At 37.1% G+C, this 21,436-nt stretch overlaps 1 protein-coding gene across 4 annotated transcripts in view; it reads right to left on the bottom strand.

Annotated features, from left to right (window-relative positions):
• Positions 1-21,436, bottom strand: part of LOC107659040 (protein Shroom2-like) — a 48,489-nt gene that overhangs the window by 13,786 nt on the left and 13,267 nt on the right. Inside the window, exons 4-5 of one of the 4 annotated variants that reach the window (XM_016447837.1) lie at positions 13,210-13,358; positions 663-764 (exon numbers count right to left, since the gene is read on the bottom strand). In XM_016447837.1, the coding sequence (XP_016303323.1) occupies positions 663-764; positions 13,210-13,358 (251 nt within the window). Of the gene's footprint in view, positions 1-662; positions 765-2,758; positions 3,306-6,997; positions 7,132-13,209; positions 13,359-21,436 lie in introns of those variants that run through there. The other 3 variants (XM_016447835.1, XM_016447836.1, XM_016447838.1) reach the window with 3 other exon arrangements.

Raw genomic sequence — 21,436 nt, 5'->3', positions numbered from 1 at the left:
GAAGTGAAATAGACATAAATATATAATTGTTACAGAAACTGCCACAACAACTTAACAGAGCCTCTTATAAGAAGTCGAATACATTGTCCTTATGAGATTATCAACAATTCAGTCCGTGCATAGATTTTATCTATAGACATTTTTTCTATAGACATTTCTATAGACATTTCCAAATTTTTGCAAAATCTTAAGACTACCAAAAACAACAAAATTTGGAACCGATGCTCATGAAATCCATACTTAAAACAATACTGCAAGAACTAATGAACAGGGTTCCCACAGCTTCCAATAAATTTTCAAACTGGATAAGAATTTTTAAAAAGAATTTTGAGATTGCACTCATAAAGAGTAATTTATAAAAAAAATTATATTTTAGAGAAATTTCTATTATTTTTGCCATTCATTTTGGATTTGAAAAATAAGGCCTGGAAATTTTAAAACAATTATAAATTCCCTAATATTTCCAGGTTATTCATGATCGTGGGAACCCTGAATAAGGAATGTGGAGCATATGCAAGGTGGAAAACTATTGCATGGAAATTTGAAATTCTGATGGATGATATCACAAGGCCATGGAGGGAATATGATTGTAGATCATTATGACTAGACTGGGTGGTACAGGAAAGGAAGTGGGGTTTCTTGTGGATACATTGATACCATACCTCATGGAACTTCGTAAAATCTTCGTGAGAAAGCTCCGGGCCATATGCACGTCACTCTCTGATGGCATTTTCTGTGCTACAATATCCACCATTTTCATCTTCCTGAAGGGGGTTAAAAGGGGGAGGGACACTTATAGTCGGAATCTCTTGAGTTCAGTAAAATTTGACAGGGACTCTAGTGCTGAATTCCAAATGGAGACATGAAAAGCCATCTTTAAAAAAGAAAATACAGACATACTAGCATGGGCCACAACACTGGCTGTAATTAGTCAAGCATTATACGCAAGAACACAAACACAAATATAGCCTTGCATAAAAAACATAACCAATTCAGACAAAACGACCACAAAATGTTATACTTAAGACGTTATACTGTATGAAAAATACACTGTAAAAACACAGACAGTCCACATAAATGAAACCTGTGTTTTTAATGCCCATGCCCAATTGTTGCAGACAGAGTTGAGAAGCACATGCATGCAAAAACTTTAGCCATAAGGCCATTCAGGAAAAGGCCAGCATCAGCACTGAGGGTTTAAAAAGGACAAAATTAAAAAAAATTAAAATAAAATAAAAAAACTTAATAGTCTCCCTTTAGTCTTCCTCTTATCGTGCAAATACTGTAAGATACTACTGACCAGAGATCTGCAACTTACAAACAATCACATAGTGTGAATAGTGGACATTGGGAGACATCTAGTGGTTAAGGTTTAACACTACCGTTCCATGTGACAATGTATGCCATAATATAAAATAAAGTAAAACTGAGAAAAAGATGACAAGTAATTTGTTAAATATTACAACCTCTTTCCAGGATCTGTACATGCAATGTTTGATGGCTGCATGCCTCTTCTTTTACATCAATATGTTTAGCATGAAACATTCCTCAGCATGTTGCCCAACATCTCCCCAAACTAAAGAGTCCACCCACACCTGACCTGTGACCTTTAAGTTTTGAGAGACAAAACATTCCTGTCGTTTCTGAAATTCAGTCGTTTGGTTTAGTGATAGGATTGTAAAAACAGAAATCCATCTCCTTGAATTTCCAACAGTCTAAAACCCAAGCTTGTGCAACTCTCCATGAGACCGGAGGGGTTAGAACAACAGTCAATCAAAGACATGCAGTGCTGCTCCATTAGACCATGAGGTCAAGTGCCAGTCACCCTCTAGCCAGGAAACAGTAAGAGACACTCTTCGAAATACAAGGAAAATAAAAACTACTATGCTAACCCAAATATCCTTGACCCCAAAACATTTGCTTAAACCAGCTTTGGCTACCTAAGCTGATGTTGTCTAAAACAAGATGTCCATGTTCATCCCTGTCACAGGTTTAAAAGATGGCGGAACAGATTAAACGGCAAATTATAGACAGAGTGGCCCAAAAGACACCCTTTGCTTTTGCTCAATGCTGCTCATGTTTCAAGTGTGTATGTGCTCGCCACACATGGGGCTAGCTATTCAGATGCTAATGACATTCTCTTTATTAGACGTATTGTCAGGGCTACAGCTGGTCTAGCGCAGATATGCCAGTGGTCCGAATCAGTGGCGCCCAGGCGGAATGGAGGCCAAGGAGGGGGGTTCGGAGGGGAAAGTCCCCCACCGATGTTTTCAGAACAAGGCATGTTCAAAAACAAACAAATCACTTCTGAAAAGACAACAACCAATCCAAAGCCTGATGCAAATCATTCAGCTTGGGTAAAGAGTTAACATCCAAATCTTATTCACAGGACGAACCAACAAGAAAAAAAGTGTTCAAAAGACACCTACGTGAAAGATCAGCAAGCTTTTGAAAGGGAAAAATGCTAGTGTTTTACTAATATATGGTTAGGATCTGATGCAGTGTTTGAAACCCATCAAAGGTTGCTTTTGGTTTGCCAAGATAAATGCAACAGGTTTCATGAGATCAAGTTTTAACACCATTTACTCGTTTACAAAGTCGTCTGAGGGACAAGCTGCACCAAAGCTTAGATTTCACAAACAGTAAAATAAAACGAGACTAAACAGATGCCAAGATAAAAGCAAAGGAACAACAACAGGTGTGAGACAAAGACGGCAGACGTAAAAACAGACAGCTAAACGTAAACTTCTAAACTCACCAAACAATCCCTCAAGCAAGTAAGTTTGCCAAACAGGTCCCTAAATCAGCAGACCTGAGACGCTTTGATGGATGAAATGGTACTGAGAGCCGGGTTTGCTCCAGTGGACTCCCCAGGCAGCGCATTCCACATTCACATCAAAGACAGGCCAGGACAAAGGGCCCTCCATAGACGGCCGGTCCCGGACCGCAGTGTGAGTCTTTTCAACCATCCACTTCTTCCATATGAAATACTACAGAAAAAGGTAGCCTTGACAAACCCCATGTAGAGATCTGATCATACGAGCCTTAGCACATACACTCTTAATATCTACTTCCAGTGCCTGTGTGACTCTTGCAGTCATGGCAGATCTCTACAGGGATTATGGTGATTTTACCCCGGGAAGGAAGGGGGGAGGGAATGAGAAGGGGGCTGTTGTCATAGCCAGTCTCCTTGAAGCAATCTAGCAGCTTCTGTCTCCCTATTGGCTCAGGGATGGTATGCTAATGAACAGTCGAAAAGGGCCAAATGTTCTCCCCCTCTTGTGTAGCGGTCCTCTGTTTCTTCTATTACTATGGCAACAGGTTGATTTTTGCCGAGTCTTAAAGGGATAGTTCACCCAAAAATTAAAATTTGCCAAAAGGTTGAGATTCACTGTCCTAAGACACGAAACGATCGGTTTGTGCCAGAAACCGAACAGTATTTATATCATTTTTTACCTCTAATACACCACTATGTCCAACTGTATTTGGGCACGCGCACGGCATCCGGTGCGTGAGTTTTGCAAGCATTCTGGCGTAGTTTATCGTATTCCCAACTTGTGAGCCTGCTCGCCTGAAGTTATGGTTGATTGCTCTTCGGCTGGATATCAACACACCCATTAACGTAAACTACGCCAGAGCGCGTACACACCTCACGCATCGAATGCCATGCGCGCGCTCAAGGAAGTTGGACATAGTAGTGTATTAGAGGTAAAATATGATATAAATACTGTTCGGTTTCTGGCACAAACCAATCGTTTCGTGTCTTAGGACATCAATGTGTCGTCACGAGCCGCAGGGTTTAATTTGGATTTGTCTGTGCATGTTTTTTTTACTCTCATAGATTTTGTTACCATTGCCATGCATTATACGACTGATAGACTGCAACGGCTGGACTTAAAAATCATAATTTGTGTTCTACTGAAGAAACAAAGTCACCTACATCTTGGATGCCCTGGGGGTAAGCAGATAAACATCAAATTTTCATTTTTGGGTGAACTATCCCTTTAAGTGCACTGGTTTGTCAAGTGGGTGAAACCAAAGAAAGAGATAATAATTGAACTACATTTTAAAAGAAAAGTGGATTTATTTCAAACTATAAGTGGATTTATTGCCATAAACTGATCAATCCAACAATGCATATTCAGTAGTGGCTCTGCACTACACAACACTAGAGTTTTACTATTGAGGCACCCCACTCACTGACGGCACTAGACATCACCATGACCACTGACCTCAAACCCTAACCCTCCCAACCCCCGAAACCGATCATGTGACCAGTAGATCACTCCAGGTCTGACAAAAGCCATCTGGTCAAAACAAGGCTAGGGATCTCAAATAAATCAACCTGTTAGCTTTGTAAAACAGATCTCTAAAGAGTGAAGCTTGACTGTGATCGGAGCTTGACCTACAAAGTTTCGAGCTTGATTAAAACTTTTCTTGGCATCAAAACAAGTGGTCTGGTGACAGGCAAGAAGATTACAGAAGAATTGCTTTGGCCTATGCCTGATGGGCGGGCTTTTACGAAATCTTTCACAATGATCTATTGTGAGACGACTTCTCATCTGCGTATTCCAGACATGAGGCCAGTCCTAGGCATTAACACTCCCATAAACATTGTATTTTTCTCACTGCCTCAAAAAGGTAAAGCAGGCAAAAAGATTTGTAAACTTGTAAAGATTTGTAAAGCTCTTATTTTAGAGAGAAGAGCCATTCAAAGCTGATGTTTTTCAAGGATACAAGAATAAGTGTTTAAGGAGAGATGTCCAACAAGATCTTATCTGATCCATCTGGCTTTGATCCATCTAATGGAAACCACACTTTGTTCAATGTAATATTGGACACAAGGGGACACCGCTAGAGTTTTGGCCACATTGGAGTCAGTTATTTAACCTGCCGTGGAGTGTATGCACAAAGGCCTTCTTCAGAACGCATCTCAATCAGACGGCTAATACAGGGCCAGGAGAGGCCAACCGTGAGGAGCCTGTAATGACAGGCACATTCCTGAGCTGCATATCATACCAGCCAAAGAACCAATAGCCGTCTAGTCCTCTGCTGGGTTCACATCTGCGTCTCTTTTGTTTGGGTGTACAGTACTAAGATGTATCAGCATAAATCATTTTGTAAACTTACACATATTATGCGTTACTATTAGGCCTGAACAAAAAAAAAAATTGATGGTTTGCTTACTCCAGGTTTCCTGCATGTTGATGTGATTAAGGATGCCCTTGGTCTAACCTCAGCTAACAGTGTAAGAAGCAAGAAAAGTGCACAGTAATCAGACTTAGAAGGTGACCAAAGGACTCTAAAATCATTGCTCCATGCCAAAATTTCTTGAAACGGTAAGCACAGGAGACTGAACCCTTCTGTGCAAAGTTTTACGTTCCAAAAGACTTAATATGACCTAGATCAACATCTGATCACAGACCTAGACTGAGAACAGGGTAATTAGCCTGCAGTGATCTGATAAATAACTGAGATTAAATAAACAGCTTGCATTACATTCATAGAAGAAAATACAAAGTTCGACCTCATTTTGGAAGAATACTTTGCCTGGTTTCTTTCAGAAAACACACAAAGGACATCACAAACTCTCTTTCTTCTTTTTTTGTCTCTTAGTTTAACGTTTCTTCCTTTTACTCATACTTTTGATCTGTTATTAATTACGCTTTTGTAATTACTACCTAATTTAACTAGGTTTTATAGTTACATGTAGAGTTTGTATGTTCCAATGCCTTTACTAGGCCTGTCACGATAACAACTTTTTGTTGTGCGATATATTGCTTGAACTAGCACTTCATGACTACACCACGTTATGTACGAGAAGCTGCAAAAGACACAGGCGCAAGTGGAATGTAAAAAACACGGTGACAATAATTTTTAAGTAAATATAATGGGTGATATATTGCGTCACCAAAAATTATTGAGGTCATGTACATATATTGCGCGATAAGTCGATATATTGATTATTGCGACAGGCCTAGCCTTTACAATAAAAAAAAGTGCTCCTCTTGAGCATACAAAAAACTTCATTAAAACTTCATTTTGTCTTCATTAAAGACCTGATCATCATAAAGACAAATATCACAGCTAGTTCATAAATCTGTGTTGCAAATTGAGAAGACATACGAGAACTACCTGATTCTTACTCTACATGTGCAATTAAGAAACACTAAAGAATTTACATAAAATTTTTTGCTGTGTATTTTTTTAATAAACTAAAAATACAAAAATAATATTTTTTTCCAATACATTTTTGAATTAGTTTATATTTTGATTAGCCCTGATATTCTTACACTTTAATCATCAGATTTAAAGGTCTGAAAAAGTGGCATCCATCAATTTTGATTTCATTATGCATCATAAATTATGAAATAATTATCAAATAAGAATACTTATGACATTATGAATTTGATGAATGGATCAACTAACCCAGAATTGTTTGAAAAAGAATTACAATGATTAAGTGAATCATAATAAGCAATTTTGCAATGCCACACATTTGGAATAGACAGTTGTAGCTACTTTGTGTTGAGATTAGGACCAAAATTAACACTAACGGTGTTAAAAACATTTCTGGTTTCCCCTTCCAAATGAGGCAGTTTCAGGCAGACAAATCCCACAGCACCATCTTTCCCATGTACCTTTCACTTTCACAGGCTGCTGATGTAACAGGTGTCATAGCAACTAAAATAAAGGAACAGCTTCAGAGGGATCTCATCACCATAGCACTGTAAGAGCTTGTCCGAATGATTGTTTGATGCTGCTTCCTGTAAAGCCAAGCCACCTGCTGTTAAAATAAGACCTGATGTCCACAAAAGGCTTTTTTTATTTCAAATAAAAGCACTGAAAAAAAAACAATCAGGTTTCTGAAATATTTGTTTCGCTCTTGACCGAAGTGCAATAAAGTAGGAAAATATTGTACTTCCAAGTCATGAAATCCAGACACTACAAAACTGGAAAGGTTTGCCAACATTTTCACATTTCAAAATTTACATACCTCAATAACACCTGTACAAAAAGTCTGAGCCCACTACAGCATCTGGTTTGATTCAGTCATGATGTGCAACTCCCATTACTGCGACTGTGGTTATCCGTCTTTGATTATTTTTTCTCCTAAAATACTTGTGAAAACAGCAGCTCTTCCTCTAATGCTAATGAAATGTGTGTAACCCACGGGTGTCAACTCACCTTGCCAATGGACCGTTCCACAAATCATTTTAAAACAGGGTGGTTCAAGGATTAGCACCATGTGAAATTGCAAATTAAACAAAACTTTGGCATTTAGGTAGCGCTAATTCAAAAGTTACAGTGTGAAATTAAGAAAACAAGAAAGTAATTTTATTGGATCACTGAGCACCTCTATAAAATCACTGCTGCTGCCACTGATGTCACACAGACTACTTTGTCGATCACCTTGGTACTTTTCTGGACCTTGAACGTGGTAGTTACCTTGCTGTCTATGGGAGGGTCAGAGAGCCCTCAGATTTCATCAAAAATATCTTAAATTGTGTTCCGAAGATGAACGAAGGTCTTACGGGTTTGGAAAAACGCGAGGGTGAGTAATTAATGACAGACTTTTTTGGGTGAACTAACCCTTTAAGTTTATCTGATGCTTTTTGTAGCACATCTGTATTATTGGTTTGTAGGGCTCTTCTAACAGACTAGCAATCTCTGACGCTCTCTTTTCTAATAATTTATAGTTAAAAATGTTCTTTTGCCCCTTTGAATCGCTTCTTCTTATTCACCAGTTCCAGATGTGGCTTTTTCTTTGAAACTCCACATAAAAGGTTTAATCCCAGGTGAAACTGCTGCTTGGCATGTACTTTTCAATGAAGCTGCCAGCTGAGAACCTGTGAGGTATTGGTTTCTCGAACTAGAGACTCTAATGCATTTGTCTTCTTGTGTATCTGAACCATCCGCATCCATCTCTGTCTGGGTTAAATCCAGTTTGCTGCTTTTGTTTAAAACATCAGTACATACACTCATAGAATAACCTTTGTTTCTTGAAAGAACAACGGATTGTGTGTTTATATAGAGAAAGCTGAATATTTTTGAAACCAAAATAAAACTTTGAAAAGCCCAAATAATCTAGAAACTGGGTGTTTGTTGACTGAAGACAGATTTTGCATTACACTTTCCACTCTTTTTATGTAACAGTACTATAGAATCATATTGCTCCTATTGTAGCACCAGACAGGTCAGTTTGTAAAAGTGTGGATCAGTTATCTAATCTACAAGCAACAGACTCCAAATCCCATTTTAATCACACTGACCATAATCCCAATATCTCTGCAGTTAGATTACCTACTCAGTGGGGCATCTGGGCACATTGGCATTCACAGAAACACTCACTTGTGCATCATGCATGAGCGACAATATTTAGTGTGTCATAGGATGTATTTCATTCACCTAAGAGTTTAGTAATCATGTTCATTTAGGTTAGGTAATCTAATTAATCACTGTGTGACATATAACACTTGTATTACCATAGTGAACAATCATCGTATATACAATCGGAATGTGTAAAAACCAGTTAATATAGTTCATCAGTATTACTCAATATTTTATTGCGTAAATAAGTGGTTACATTAACACAAAAGTATGACTAATTAAAGGTGAACTTAGTACTTTGGTGTGTCAAGCAGTATCATGCAAAACCAATTAAAAAATGTTTTCAGTTACCAATAGCTTTGTAGAAATTCACAGTTAGCCATGATTCATTACGCAAGCAAACGTTTACATTAATACATGGGAACAGTGAAAAGTGAATGGCACTGGGCTGGTCATGTGATCTCACGTGATCTCAAAAAAAAAAAAAGGGGGGAAAAAAAAGAAGCTTTTATTAGGCTACTAATATGACAGCACTGTTAACTAAAATGAAAACTGATGATAGGAATCATTTTTGTTCATTTACATAAAGCTAAAATAAAATAAAATATTAAATGAAAAATTTGAAATGTAGCCTTGGGAACTAACTAAAATAAAATAAGTTTAAGTGGAAGTATACTAAAATTACTAAAACTAAAAATCAAAAATAAAATAAAGCTTAATATTAAAAAACAAAAACTCATAAAAGTGACAAAAGCAAATAACAAAAATACTAAACCAAACTAAAATGAAAACTGAAGATATCAAAATAAAAGTTCATTTAAAATATTAATAAATATTATAATACTACATAAATTATACTAAAATAACACTGTATGAGTCTTAATATCATGTGATCCCTTTTAAACATTTTAATTTCTTTGTATAAAATATTTTAGTAAGGAAAAACTACCGAGGGCACATTTAATTTAAATTATAACAAATTTCTTAATATGGATTTTAAACTTATGACAGTGAACGATGTACTATCCAGGCATACAGATGGCCTTGATCCAGCATAAATGCTGTGTTCTCTATTTGTCCAATGCCTTGGTCATGCCAAACTAAACAATCTCTCCAGCTCATACCATGACCTCATAGTTTCAAATGAAGTCAGAATATGCAAAACAGGCACCACCTACATACGCAACAACTTCCTATTTCCTCATTTCATAGTCAAACACTTATTTTGCTTAGGCCTTATTCAGACATACATTCTCTTTCAAAAAGTACACTGTTAAAAGCCACACATCGCCCTCTGCTCAGGTTGGGGCACGTGGTATGCCGTGCTCAGGGTCATTTTGGTCACAACCCAGTGATCTGCCTCTGGCTGACAAAATACCTGACAAATTTGTCTTGCAATTATAAATAATTATGACAATGACACATGCTTCAACAGGTTTTTAAAGCAACATGAGGGTGGAGTGATGTAACAGCATTTTATTTGTTAACTGTATGTTATACAGTGGGGTTCAAAAGCCTAAGACCACTTTGCGAATCTGGGATTCAAATATTTATTTATTTTATAGATATTTTTGATGCTTTACATTTAAAGAGAACGTTTCACTCAAACTGTAATGCTGGCAACACAAAATAGTATTTTCATTTAAAACATTTTCATAAGTGGATCCCAGTAGTTCAGATTTGTACTTGCCCTCCCAACATTTTCACTGGGCCAATCACACAAATATAAACTTTATATACACTACCATTCAAATGTTTGGGGGACGGCAAGATTTTTAAAAAACGTTTTTTTGAAAGAAGTCTTTTATGCTCACCAAAGCTGTGTTTATTTGATCAAAAATACAATAAAAACAGTAATATTGTAAAATATTATTACAACTTAAAATAACAGTTTAAAGTGCAATTTATTCCTATGATGGCAAAGATGTCACATGATCCATAATCATTCTAATATGCTGATTAGGTGCTCAAGAAGCATTTCTTATTATATAGTTAGTTAGATTGTGCCGACATTGTGCCAACGATGCCAACAATATTAGATCGAGTATCTACATCAGGAATACTAGATCCAAACTCAGGCACTGGATCCTGTCAGAAAATATGCATTTTGTCTAATATTCAAAATCCATCAACAGAGTTCTTCTATTTGCCAAAACCTGTTAAACACTAAGCCTTGTCTAGAACCAAAAATCAATGTTTTAATGCATTTTGTCTAGTACCCAAAAACTGATCTACTTAAATTTTTTTGTGGAAACCTATGATGGTTTTTTCATATTTTTTGATGATTTCAAGTTCAAAATAGCCATATTTATTTGGTTCTTGGACCCCAAACCTTTAAAAGAGTTTAAAAGATCAGGCTATCCATAAGAGGTTCACACCTCTTGTTAAACACACGAGTCTGCAGACTGCCCACGCATGCCCCACCTTCCACTGAGGTCCAGCATGATTTGTTATCTGCTCTCTGTGTGCATATTCTGACTCACTTCCCAATGAATTTAGCCGCTATAGGCATAGGAAAATACAGGAAAATGTATGCACAGTTACAAATAACAAACTATTTTTGTCCACTTGAAGGCTTAGGTTCTCTTGATTTAAAAATCCAAACATCATATCACGAAACATTCCTGAATTCTTTTGTTATTACTCTACTGGAATGCATTAATCCAACTAAATAGGCCGTGAGTAGTTACTGTTCAATAATGTCAACCACTTGATTGCCTAATCGGAGCACATTCGTTTCACTGTTGGAAATACGAAACCGTGACTCAGTTCTTGGTTATAAAGTCACATTACACAACCCCCATTTCATTTGCCATTTACAATAAACATTCCTCCAGTAAAAACGCACATGCCAAAGCCAAATGCCATTGATGACTGACAAGAGGTGGGTTTGATTCAAACCAAGCTTTAAATTCATAACTCTGCTCCATCCCATGCATTAAAAATCAAGTACAGTGAATCGTCAATAGATTTTTAAGTCACCTTAACATAGAATTTGAATCACCTTCTATCACCCGCAGTAATGACTCTGTCCAATAGATAAACACAGGCAGTTTTTCTCTCTGGATGACATTGTTTGTTTAGCAGTTATGCTGTAATGCGACCAAACGCACTTTGTGTTCCCAGATAGGCCAAGCGGAGACAAAGAGGACAGTGTTTGGCACACAAAGACGTGGACTGACCAGCCTGCTCCTCTTCAACTGCAATGAGCCAATGTAATGCATGTTTAACAGAAAAATACTATGCGTTTCATAATGCACATTTTCCTATATAGACAAGATCAAATCAAACCTAAAACTGTTGAACATCCATTTATTTAATTTCTCACCAAGAGATCACGTTGTAAGTGTTGCTGTAAACATATGCATACACTGCTTTCAAGGTGAGAAAACCTCACCTTTGTGTTTGGGGTTGGAAAAGAGCAGAAGTCGTGAGAAAAGCTGATAACAATCAGACCACGTGAATCAGGACCAAATCACTTCATTTGCATCACAGAGTCGACACGCGCTCTGTACCCGCAGTGTCCACTGGCTGAGAACATCACTTCCAGCCCGCATGCAAATCTACTGCATCAGATACAAACTTCATATAGGGTTGTTAGTGAACACATAGTGGCCGTTCACTTTAATGTTAGCTCTTGACTACTTCAGTAGAAACTGGAAGGTTAGAAGAGTTCAGAAGATGCATTATTTGATGTTTCAGTTAGAAATATTATAATAAACGGCATTTTACTGGAGCTAAAATAATGTCTGATGTTCACTTACTACAAACGTGACTGAATCCTGTCACTTTCACTTTCCAAAGACTGTACCATGTTCCGTATTTAGAAACGGAATTATTATCAATTTAATTTTTCATGAGAACATATAAATTCTATGTCAAATAGGTAAGAATATCCACCAACAGAACAAAATGAATTGTAATTGTAAAAGTGTTTTTATTATTTGGGAAGTGGAACCAAAAGTCGGGAACCATATTTAAGATTCTAGGAGACTTTCAGTATATAGCTGAAATGAAAAATAAAATTGAAACTGCTTCAGTTTTATTTTAGCTTTCTATTCCTCTATCTCACAGTGTGTGCTTGTCAGTTGTCAGAAAAACAGCGATCTGGCAGAACTGGACTGTCAAGCATTCAACGGCTCCCTCAGCATCAGATAAACTAGTGATGCAAACAACACCAATCCCCAGCGGCTAAACTCATTCACTTCCCACCTGTGACGTAAATTTATTCATAGGTGCTTCTACCTTAACAGAGCAATGCAATATTGATGGGAACACAAATAGTCCTGCTCAAAATATTTAATGCATCTTTTAACGTATGAAACAAAAACAACAACAGTAAGCAACCATGTATATCTTACCCCAGAGAGGAGGAAATGTTAAAGATCCTGTTTACACCTGGCATTAACATCCGTTTCTGACAACCTGATCACAAGTGGGCAGCATTGAATGCTGCTTTCTTTCCTTGTGACCTCGTTCAGTCGTAGCATGCATGTAAACACATCACAATTGTGGTGTAAATGCTATTCCACCCTGATCACCTGCCAATCAGTCATTGTGCTAAAACTATGACTCTAAACCTTGTCAAATGGCTTTAAAAAGTTCAGTTAGTATAGGGGCTTGAATAAAAAATGTCCCATCTGCAGTGAGATTAAAATTTGGAAGCAACAGTCTTTCGACTTTCTGTGCTTGCTTATCTATGTGCAATAACATGCTGACGCAGAAAGTGATGCATGATCAGGGAACCGCCCCTCAAAACCTATATATATGTGATGCATATTAGGTGAAAGTAGCTTGACTGATCAGATTCCATAGACAGGTCTTAATCTCAGGTGTAAATCGGGCCCAAAAATGATAGTGAGGTTGAATATAAATGACCTTTTCACCACCAGGCTGAGAGTCTTGTGGGAGCCCTTGATTAGGCAGATGGCCTCTTGTCTGTAGCCGCTGAGAGAAATGCTGTTGACGTTGATGAGTTCATCTCCAGCCTGCAGTCTTGCGGTTGCGGCTTTGCTGCCCTCTTCCACCTGTGACACAGACACAATACACTCAATCATTCTCAATCATATCCCTCTGTTTCACAACCATACATCAACTAGATATGAATAGACCTGTACTAATAGCTCTCCCTTTGTTGAGAGATTGAAATTGAACAAACAATGACAATATTTGGACAAGCATTCATCTTTTGTAAATGACCTAGCCACTGTCAGGCAATGTAGTGCGATTACGCTTAGTTCAGATAGGGAACAAAAATCTGGTTAGGCATATCCAACTTAATTCAGTTAAGTTGTTTATAGTGTGAACAGCAAAAAAAATGGATAAAAAAAAGGAAATCTGATTTTTACACACCCTGTCCAAACCAAATTGATTTTTGGTTTAAAATCTGGTTAGGTTTCAGTGTGAATGGTCACATTTTTGCTTTATCGTTTTCACTAAAAACTATAATACATCCATTGTATAGTTAATAATGAATGAAGCATCCTGTTTCAAGTAGTACATGCAAGAATATGCAAATACACAGTATATGAAAGATTATGCAAAACACAAAAATGCAGCAATGCAACAATGCAAATGTTATTCAGTACCATGGCACAATGTCACAATAGACATGAGCAGAGATAAAGATCAAATTTTTGGCTCGTTCCTTTCTCTAGGCAGAATGTGCGATATTGACCAAAAACAAAATCTCAATATTCTTTGGGATTGGAATACTTTGACAAAATTTGTGTGTTTTTGTGCTGACCTGTTCTGGACTTCCTGAAGCTTTTCATATAGTTTACAATTCAATTCGTTCAAACCATCTGATTCATTTAGAAACGAAGCAAGTGATCATCTTCATTAATGAGTAATTGAATCATTCACTGATTCAAAAATGATTTGTTCAAAAAAGCAAATTCATTCAGTAACGAAACACATCTTTGTGTTGCAATGGCTCTACTCTGTATTTTCTTTGAAACTATTTTCGTTGGCATTCTAACTGCATTCTGCAGTCAATGCTTGGACTCTCAAGGAGTGTTTTGTTTGGTTTTTGCAATGTGAATGACATCTCACACATCATTAAAACAACATCACACACCTCTCCTAGACAAAACTATGGTAAGCAGTGTACACATATTGTATGAAAGAAACAGATCTGATTTTATCATGTGCAAAATGACAGTGTGGACAATCAGTCCTAAAGATCCGATTTGAAAAACTAGAGTGAACAAAGACTTAGAGCATTTCCTAAACAACTGCAAAGTTCAATGCCAAATACATTATTTGTTATGTTCTACCCTTAAATGACCAAATGAGAAAGGCACGTTCACCTTTCTAAATCAGCACAGGGGGGCAAGTCATAAGCTTTCCACATCAACACTTTACCTCCAGAGCCGAGCTAGAAGCGAGTTAATCATAAATGATATGTAGCCAAAACATGTAGCCAAATAGGGGGTTTGGTCTAAACTAAAGTAAATTCCTGACATGATATGTAATGCTGCTCTATCTTCCAGTAAACCAGTTATCTGCTATTTGAGTCTTTACCCCAAAGTTGATCATGGCTGTTCATTATTTACTTTCCAGGTATGTCTACTCATCAAACACGATCCTCTCTGGAGGGATAATATTCATACACAGGAATGTACTTTTATCATAATACGGTGCTATTAGTAACATAACATTTTTAGAAGGTCAACTTTAAGCTCAAATGGACAACAAACCTTGAGTGATTATTCTTGCTTGCTTTATCACCAGCTGTGGTTAGATTCAAGCACCAGTCGACCCTATAATAAACCATCTTACTGCGTATACGTGCATGGTCAAGAATGCACAAATGTGGCTATTTTAGTTATTCCTTTGTTGTATGTGGTCTTTCCTGCATTTATTATTTTAACAGCAGCAGGACTCTGTGACATCCGGACTTAAGAGCCCCCCTCAGAGTTTATAAAAAAAAAAAAAAGGAAAACTTTAAGCATGCTGAAATAAGAAGCACTAGAATAACCTCAAATGTTAATGTTAAACAGGCACGCCAGTGGGTGCCCCCCTCTGGCATTCCACACCATACTGAGGGAATAAATGACTTAGAACAATGGAAATGTTCACTAGAAAGGTATCAGACCCACATAAGCATAGCAAACACTGTCGGAGCATCGGGATGAGGGTGGGGGTGTCATTTAATGGGAATGTGAGGCAAAAGCAGAGGTGAGAGTGAAATAAGACAAATATTTTCTTCTCTGTATCATGCATATGCGTGACCTCAAAACGCATCCATGCAGTCTAAGTCAATATCAAGTCCAACTGCTAGAGTTCATGACAAGTCCATGACCATGAAAATGTGGTTCTTGGACTAGGACTTGAGTACGGTTTCGAGTACTACAACACTGACTGCCAAACTCACATGTCATTTACATGGTACTTCAAGGTTTGTCAAGGAATACCATGGTATTACCATGGTACAAGTCCAAAAAATTGGGGTATAAAACTATTTGATTCACTGGTTGTGCATTCAAAAGTCATTTTAATAAATACATAACTATTTGTGACCCTGGACCACAAAACCAGTCATAATGAGATTTATAAATCATCTGAAAGCTGAATAAATAAGCTCTCCATGGTTTGTTAGGATAAAACAATATTTGGCCGAGATTTTTAGACAACTATTTGAAAATCTAGAATCTGGGGGTGCAAAAAGAATCAAAATATTGAGAAAATCGCTTTTAAAGTTGTCCAAATGAAGTTCTTAGCCATGCATATTACTAATCAAAAATGAAGTTTTGATATATATACGGTAGGATATTTACAAAATATCTTAATGGAACATGATCTTTACTTAATATCCTAATGATTTTTGGCATAAAAGAATAATCGATCATTTTGACCCATACAATGTATTGTGGTTTTGTGGTCCAGTCCAGGGTTACATTTCAATTAACGATTCTATTCAATTTTTTTTTCAATTAAAATTCAAAAGCCATTTTTGCAAATTAAGAACAATTTTACTCTATTTCAGTCATTTTACAACACATTTATAGGAGACTTAAATAACTCCTTTCTTAGACAAGAATTAAAAAAAAGAGATAAACAAATTCAGACATCAGCGCATATGAATCAGCATGAAATTGATCCAGATCTATAGTAGCAGGTTTGGACAGCTTTTTTCCCTTAATATGGTTATGGTTCTGAACTATGGTTAATCATTATTTCAAAACTGCATTTTGTATTTACTCGGGTTATCTATGTGTAATATAAAAATTTGTTTGATGATCTGAATCTTTAAAGTGTGACAAATATGCAAAAGAAAAACAGGAAGGGGGCAAAAACCTTTTCACGGCACTGTATAGTGAGACAGCAGGCTGAAATTGTGTTGCTCATTCACACAAAGACACAGAACTTTTCATCAACATCAATGTAGGCTAAATATAGAAAATTACTCAAGTTTATCAATATCTTGGTTTAATTTTTTCCCAATAAATATTTTCCTGCAAAAAAAAAAAAAAGTATCATCCAGCCCTACTCTATGGTATTTATGCGAGTGCATTTGTCAAAGCAATATCATGGCAGTTTCCAACATGTATCATAATCATAGTATCGACTTGGAGTTCTATTTAAATACAGTGGTAATGGCTCCATGGTTCACTGTTTTATGTGCTAATGGCACCCCTACAACTCCATCAACCTGGTGGTATTTCCAAAGAATTTTTCAAAAGCTTGAAATAAGTTCCATGACCTTGCTGTCTCGGCGTGGGGTCTTTGGAGTGTGGGGTGAAGTGAGGGAAGGATGTGGAAGAGAAGAATGTGGGAGTTCTGTCAACTGGTGTCCTGTGCTCTACGCTGACAGAGCACTGAGCTTTAGAACTACTTTACAGCCTATCCTGCTGCATTCAACACACACACACACACACACACGATACTCAAAGTACAAATGTTCTTCCAAGAGACATCACCTCTTCACAATGGTGCTATTGTCAAATCTTGACAATGAGAGTACATATAATACACACCGGGAGCTATAACAGGGCTATGCCTGCACAGAACAATAATATGACTAAGGGCTTTTTTGTTGTTTCAGCTGAACTTGATCGTACACTAAAGAATCTGAGTCGACTCCAGCTACAACAGAAGTATTGAACTATACAGATTAAGCTTTTTTGAATGAACATTGTATCCTAGCACAAACAAGAGCATGAGCTCCTTGTGACTTAGCATCAGGAATGCATCTAAATTCCTGCCCCTCCAGGCAACAAAAAGACTGAAGACAGGATTTCCAAAAAAGTTTGCTGCAATCACATTTCATTAATCGAGAGGCCTCCTATGCTCCTAAAGAGCATTACGGAGTTTGTTTGGGGAATGGGCAACCCCTGGATGTTTAAAATATCAAGATATTCATACATACTGGGGATGCAAAATATCTCAGTCCTATATACTATATTTCTTAATTTATTTGTATTGTTTATATTGAATATATTGCCTGATATTGGATATAACTCTTTAATTATGCATGATTATTTCCCCTATTTTTACATCAAGACTACATCTGCCATCATCATATAATGCTCACTTTAAAGTTAATCATTCAAAGCATTAAATTATCAATGTAATCTTTAGCCAATCTCAAAATTAATATCAATATTTCGTACTACACATTCTAATGTTGCGATGCCTAAATTTACTTGTAGCATTTTAAAAGATTGATTTCAGATTTCAGTATTGTGATTTTAGTAGACACAATAGTATAGAATTTCAGCCATTTATCGGTTTATAATGAATAACCTTATCAAGACAGATAATCTAACATAATGTGATTTTTTTAAATGTTATTCTCTGTAAAGAACTACACTACCCATAACTGCTTTCGAGAGATCCACCAATCAGAGAAGTTGCAATTGAGTCTCCTCCCTACAACCTTATGCCTAGTTCACACTACAGGATTTTAAGGCCGATTTAAGCCCGATTTGCAAGTTAATGAGCTCGCCGACAGGTCGGGCTGTGATCGGGTGAAAATCAGCGGGTGATTGGCGCTCTGCAATCTTTGTGTGAACTACACAATGATGCATCGAAGAGGCTCGCTGGCGCGTCGCCAAACAAATATCTAGCATGCCAAATATCTGGACCGGTCGGCCGACTCGACATCACGTGGTGTCAGGTGTCGTAATGAGCTACAGCCAATGAGAGAGCAAGGCATGGATTGAGGTCACCGGAAGAAAATCAACAGCAGCAACATGGCTTAAAGAAAAGTTTGGACACAATAAATGGAGCAAAAATTTTCATTCAGCAAACAGCTTGCAGCGCTAATTTCTTCCCGACATCCATTTTAAAATAAACAACTCCTGTTTCACCTGTTGTTTCGCGTCATTCCCATTCCAATTCTCGCATGTGTTTTCGTGACAAAACGTGTTTTGTAGCGTCGTTGGGTGACAGAGTTGTTGTCAGCTTGTGTAGTGTAACCCCCGGTTGCGGATCATTACATAGAGTCACGTAGTGTGAACACCACAATGACTTAAAGACAGACAATCAAGTCATGTAGTCTGAACAGCACAGCAATCTGCCGACGTTTAAAGTCGTGTAGTGTGAACTTAGCCTTAAACTACTCATACATCTGCATATGTTTGAATAAATTGCAATAAACTTGTTTGAACAAGTATTTTAAGCATATTTTATGTTTACAATCAATAACTTGCAGTCAATAGTTTTATACTGTACTGTTGTTTTTGATTCAATTTATTAGTCCAAAATTGCAAATTCAAATATTTTGAATGAAGTTGCTCAGTTCAAGGCTTCAAGGAAAAATACTTCCAGATCTAAAGCTGCTTATAAAATGTGACATAACTGTTGTACTATCAAATGATTGTTGTCTCCATATCTAAGGACAGCTTACACAAACTCCATTATTTTCACAGCAGCCTTTGGCAGTTTGGTGCAGTCTAAACAATGGATGCGTGCGCATGCGCGCATTTGCATTGAGCAAGCACTCAGAAAAGATAAGAGCAAAAGGTCTTGAAATACTTCAAAACATGCAAAGTGAGGTAAAATACTCTTTCCTGATACTTCTTACTCAGAACATGAACAAACATGTACTGTAGAGTTAAAAGTCAAGCTCTTCTGAAACAAATACTAATGAAAGCTGCTCTAAATTTGATAGGTTCCTGCCACTCCTCAAGTGAAGTTACTAACGTAAAAAGACTATCATTAACAGACTTTTCCTCTGATGGCTTTCAGTATGTGGGTGAAGGGTTGTCCACGCCAAATTTGCTCTGAACGGGTCATGGCATGACAGTCGACTGATGAATCTGGTTGTCGACAAATAGGTTTACCAGTGCTCATTAAATGGCTGTCCTTTTTGGGTCTCCGAGTGTTGAAAGAATGCATAAAATGAAAAACAAACACAGGCAGCGTGTGAAAAGGCTACATTCTGAAATGCTACACTATGCATGCAGTGTAAAACAGGATTATTAGAGTTTATTGAAACAGGGGATTTAAAATAAATGCGATGAAGACCTTTGGCAAATAATGAGGAATGAGAGGAATGAGGGGAATTTTAATTTGTTACATTTTTCTGTATAAATAAATAAAGCTGCTTACTGCAGCCCTCTTTCACCTAATGTATGGACGAATAAGGTAAAAAGTAATGGCTCTGAAAACTCTAAATTGCACAGCAACAGCCTGGTAACCACCCACAACAGCCTAGCATTCATCTTCAGAATATACATATAGATATACAAAAAAAATCCATCTTTGAAAGATCCATTAAATTAAACCGATCAAAAGTGACAGTAAAGATATTTATATTACAAATGTTGCATTGTTATATTAAGCACAAGCAGCACAAGTGTTTTGAACATTGATACCAATACGTAATGTTTCTTGAGCAGCAAATCAGCATATTAGAATGATTTCTGAAGTATCATGTGACACTGAAGACTGGAGTAGTAAAGGCTGCTGAAACTTCAGCTTTGCCATCACAGGAATAAATTACACTTCATAATATATTAAAATAGAAAACAGAATATCACTGTTTGTACAGTATCTTTGATTAAATAAATGCAGCCTTGATAAGCAAGAGAGACTTCTTTCAAAAACAGTCAAAAAAAAAAAAAAGAAAAAAAAAAAAGAGCAACAGACCACATTTCTCTCGGGTAAGGATAAGTGAAATGCCTATTCAAAACAGTTTCTGAAATTCACACAAGTATATAGCCTGTCACAAAACATGTTACAATGTCCTCACTTCGTGTCAATTATTTTAAGAATTTAGTAAGACCACAGAAGGTTTTCATCCTTCACTTACAAGATGTCAAAGGCAAAGTGAACTTGCCCAGGTTCCTTTAATCCAATCTAAATTTATCCCAGATGCTGTATCATGCAAGTCCAACTGGCTTCAGGCTGTCGAAGATAATTCAGTACATTTGGATAATCAAGCAAAGCTTCAACATTCCTGTGCTGTTCCTGGCACTGTCAGTTTGCCTCAGGAATCTCAGAGAAATGTAGTGAAACAATCCACTGAAAAACAGAGCAAACTAAGAAAATCAATAAATAAACTGCTAATTTACCTGCAAACTTACAAAGCACCTTAAAGGGTTAGTTCACCCAAAAATTAAAATTAGCCCATAAATTACTCACCCTCAAGTCATCGGTGTATATGACTTTCTTCTTTCAGACGAATCCAGTTGGAGTTATATAAAAAAATTGTCTTTGATCTTTCAAGCTGTTTAATGTCACTCAGCGGGTGTTGCATGCATCAGTCCAAAAGAAATTAAACAAAAAGCACCCATCCATAAAACAAAATGTCTCACACGGCTCCGGGGGGGTGAACAAAGGCCTCCTGTAGCGAATCGATGCGTTTTTGTAAGAAAAATATCCATATTCAAAACGTAATAATCACTTTAATGTAGCTTGCACCAACAGTTGTACACGGAAGCAGTTCTGGGCGGATGACGTATGAGTTCGGCTTTGCGCATGCTCCGCTCAGAAGTGACACACGTGGAAGCGCAGAGGAAGCGCAGAGGAGCTCAAAACAAAACAACGGTCACTAATTAGAAGTACAAAATGAGGATTTGTAAAGAAGAATGTCAGAGGATTTCGATATAAGAGGAGACTAGTTTTCCTTTGCTAAAGTAAGGAAACTTTGCTT

This window comes from Sinocyclocheilus anshuiensis, unplaced genomic scaffold, assembly GCF_001515605.1.
Source record: "Sinocyclocheilus anshuiensis isolate Anshui unplaced genomic scaffold, SAMN03320099.WGS_v1.1 scaffold311, whole genome shotgun sequence".
NCBI classification, from domain to species: Eukaryota; Metazoa; Chordata; class Actinopteri; order Cypriniformes; family Cyprinidae; genus Sinocyclocheilus; species Sinocyclocheilus anshuiensis.
This window is presented reverse-complemented; position numbering and strand designations above follow the sequence as displayed.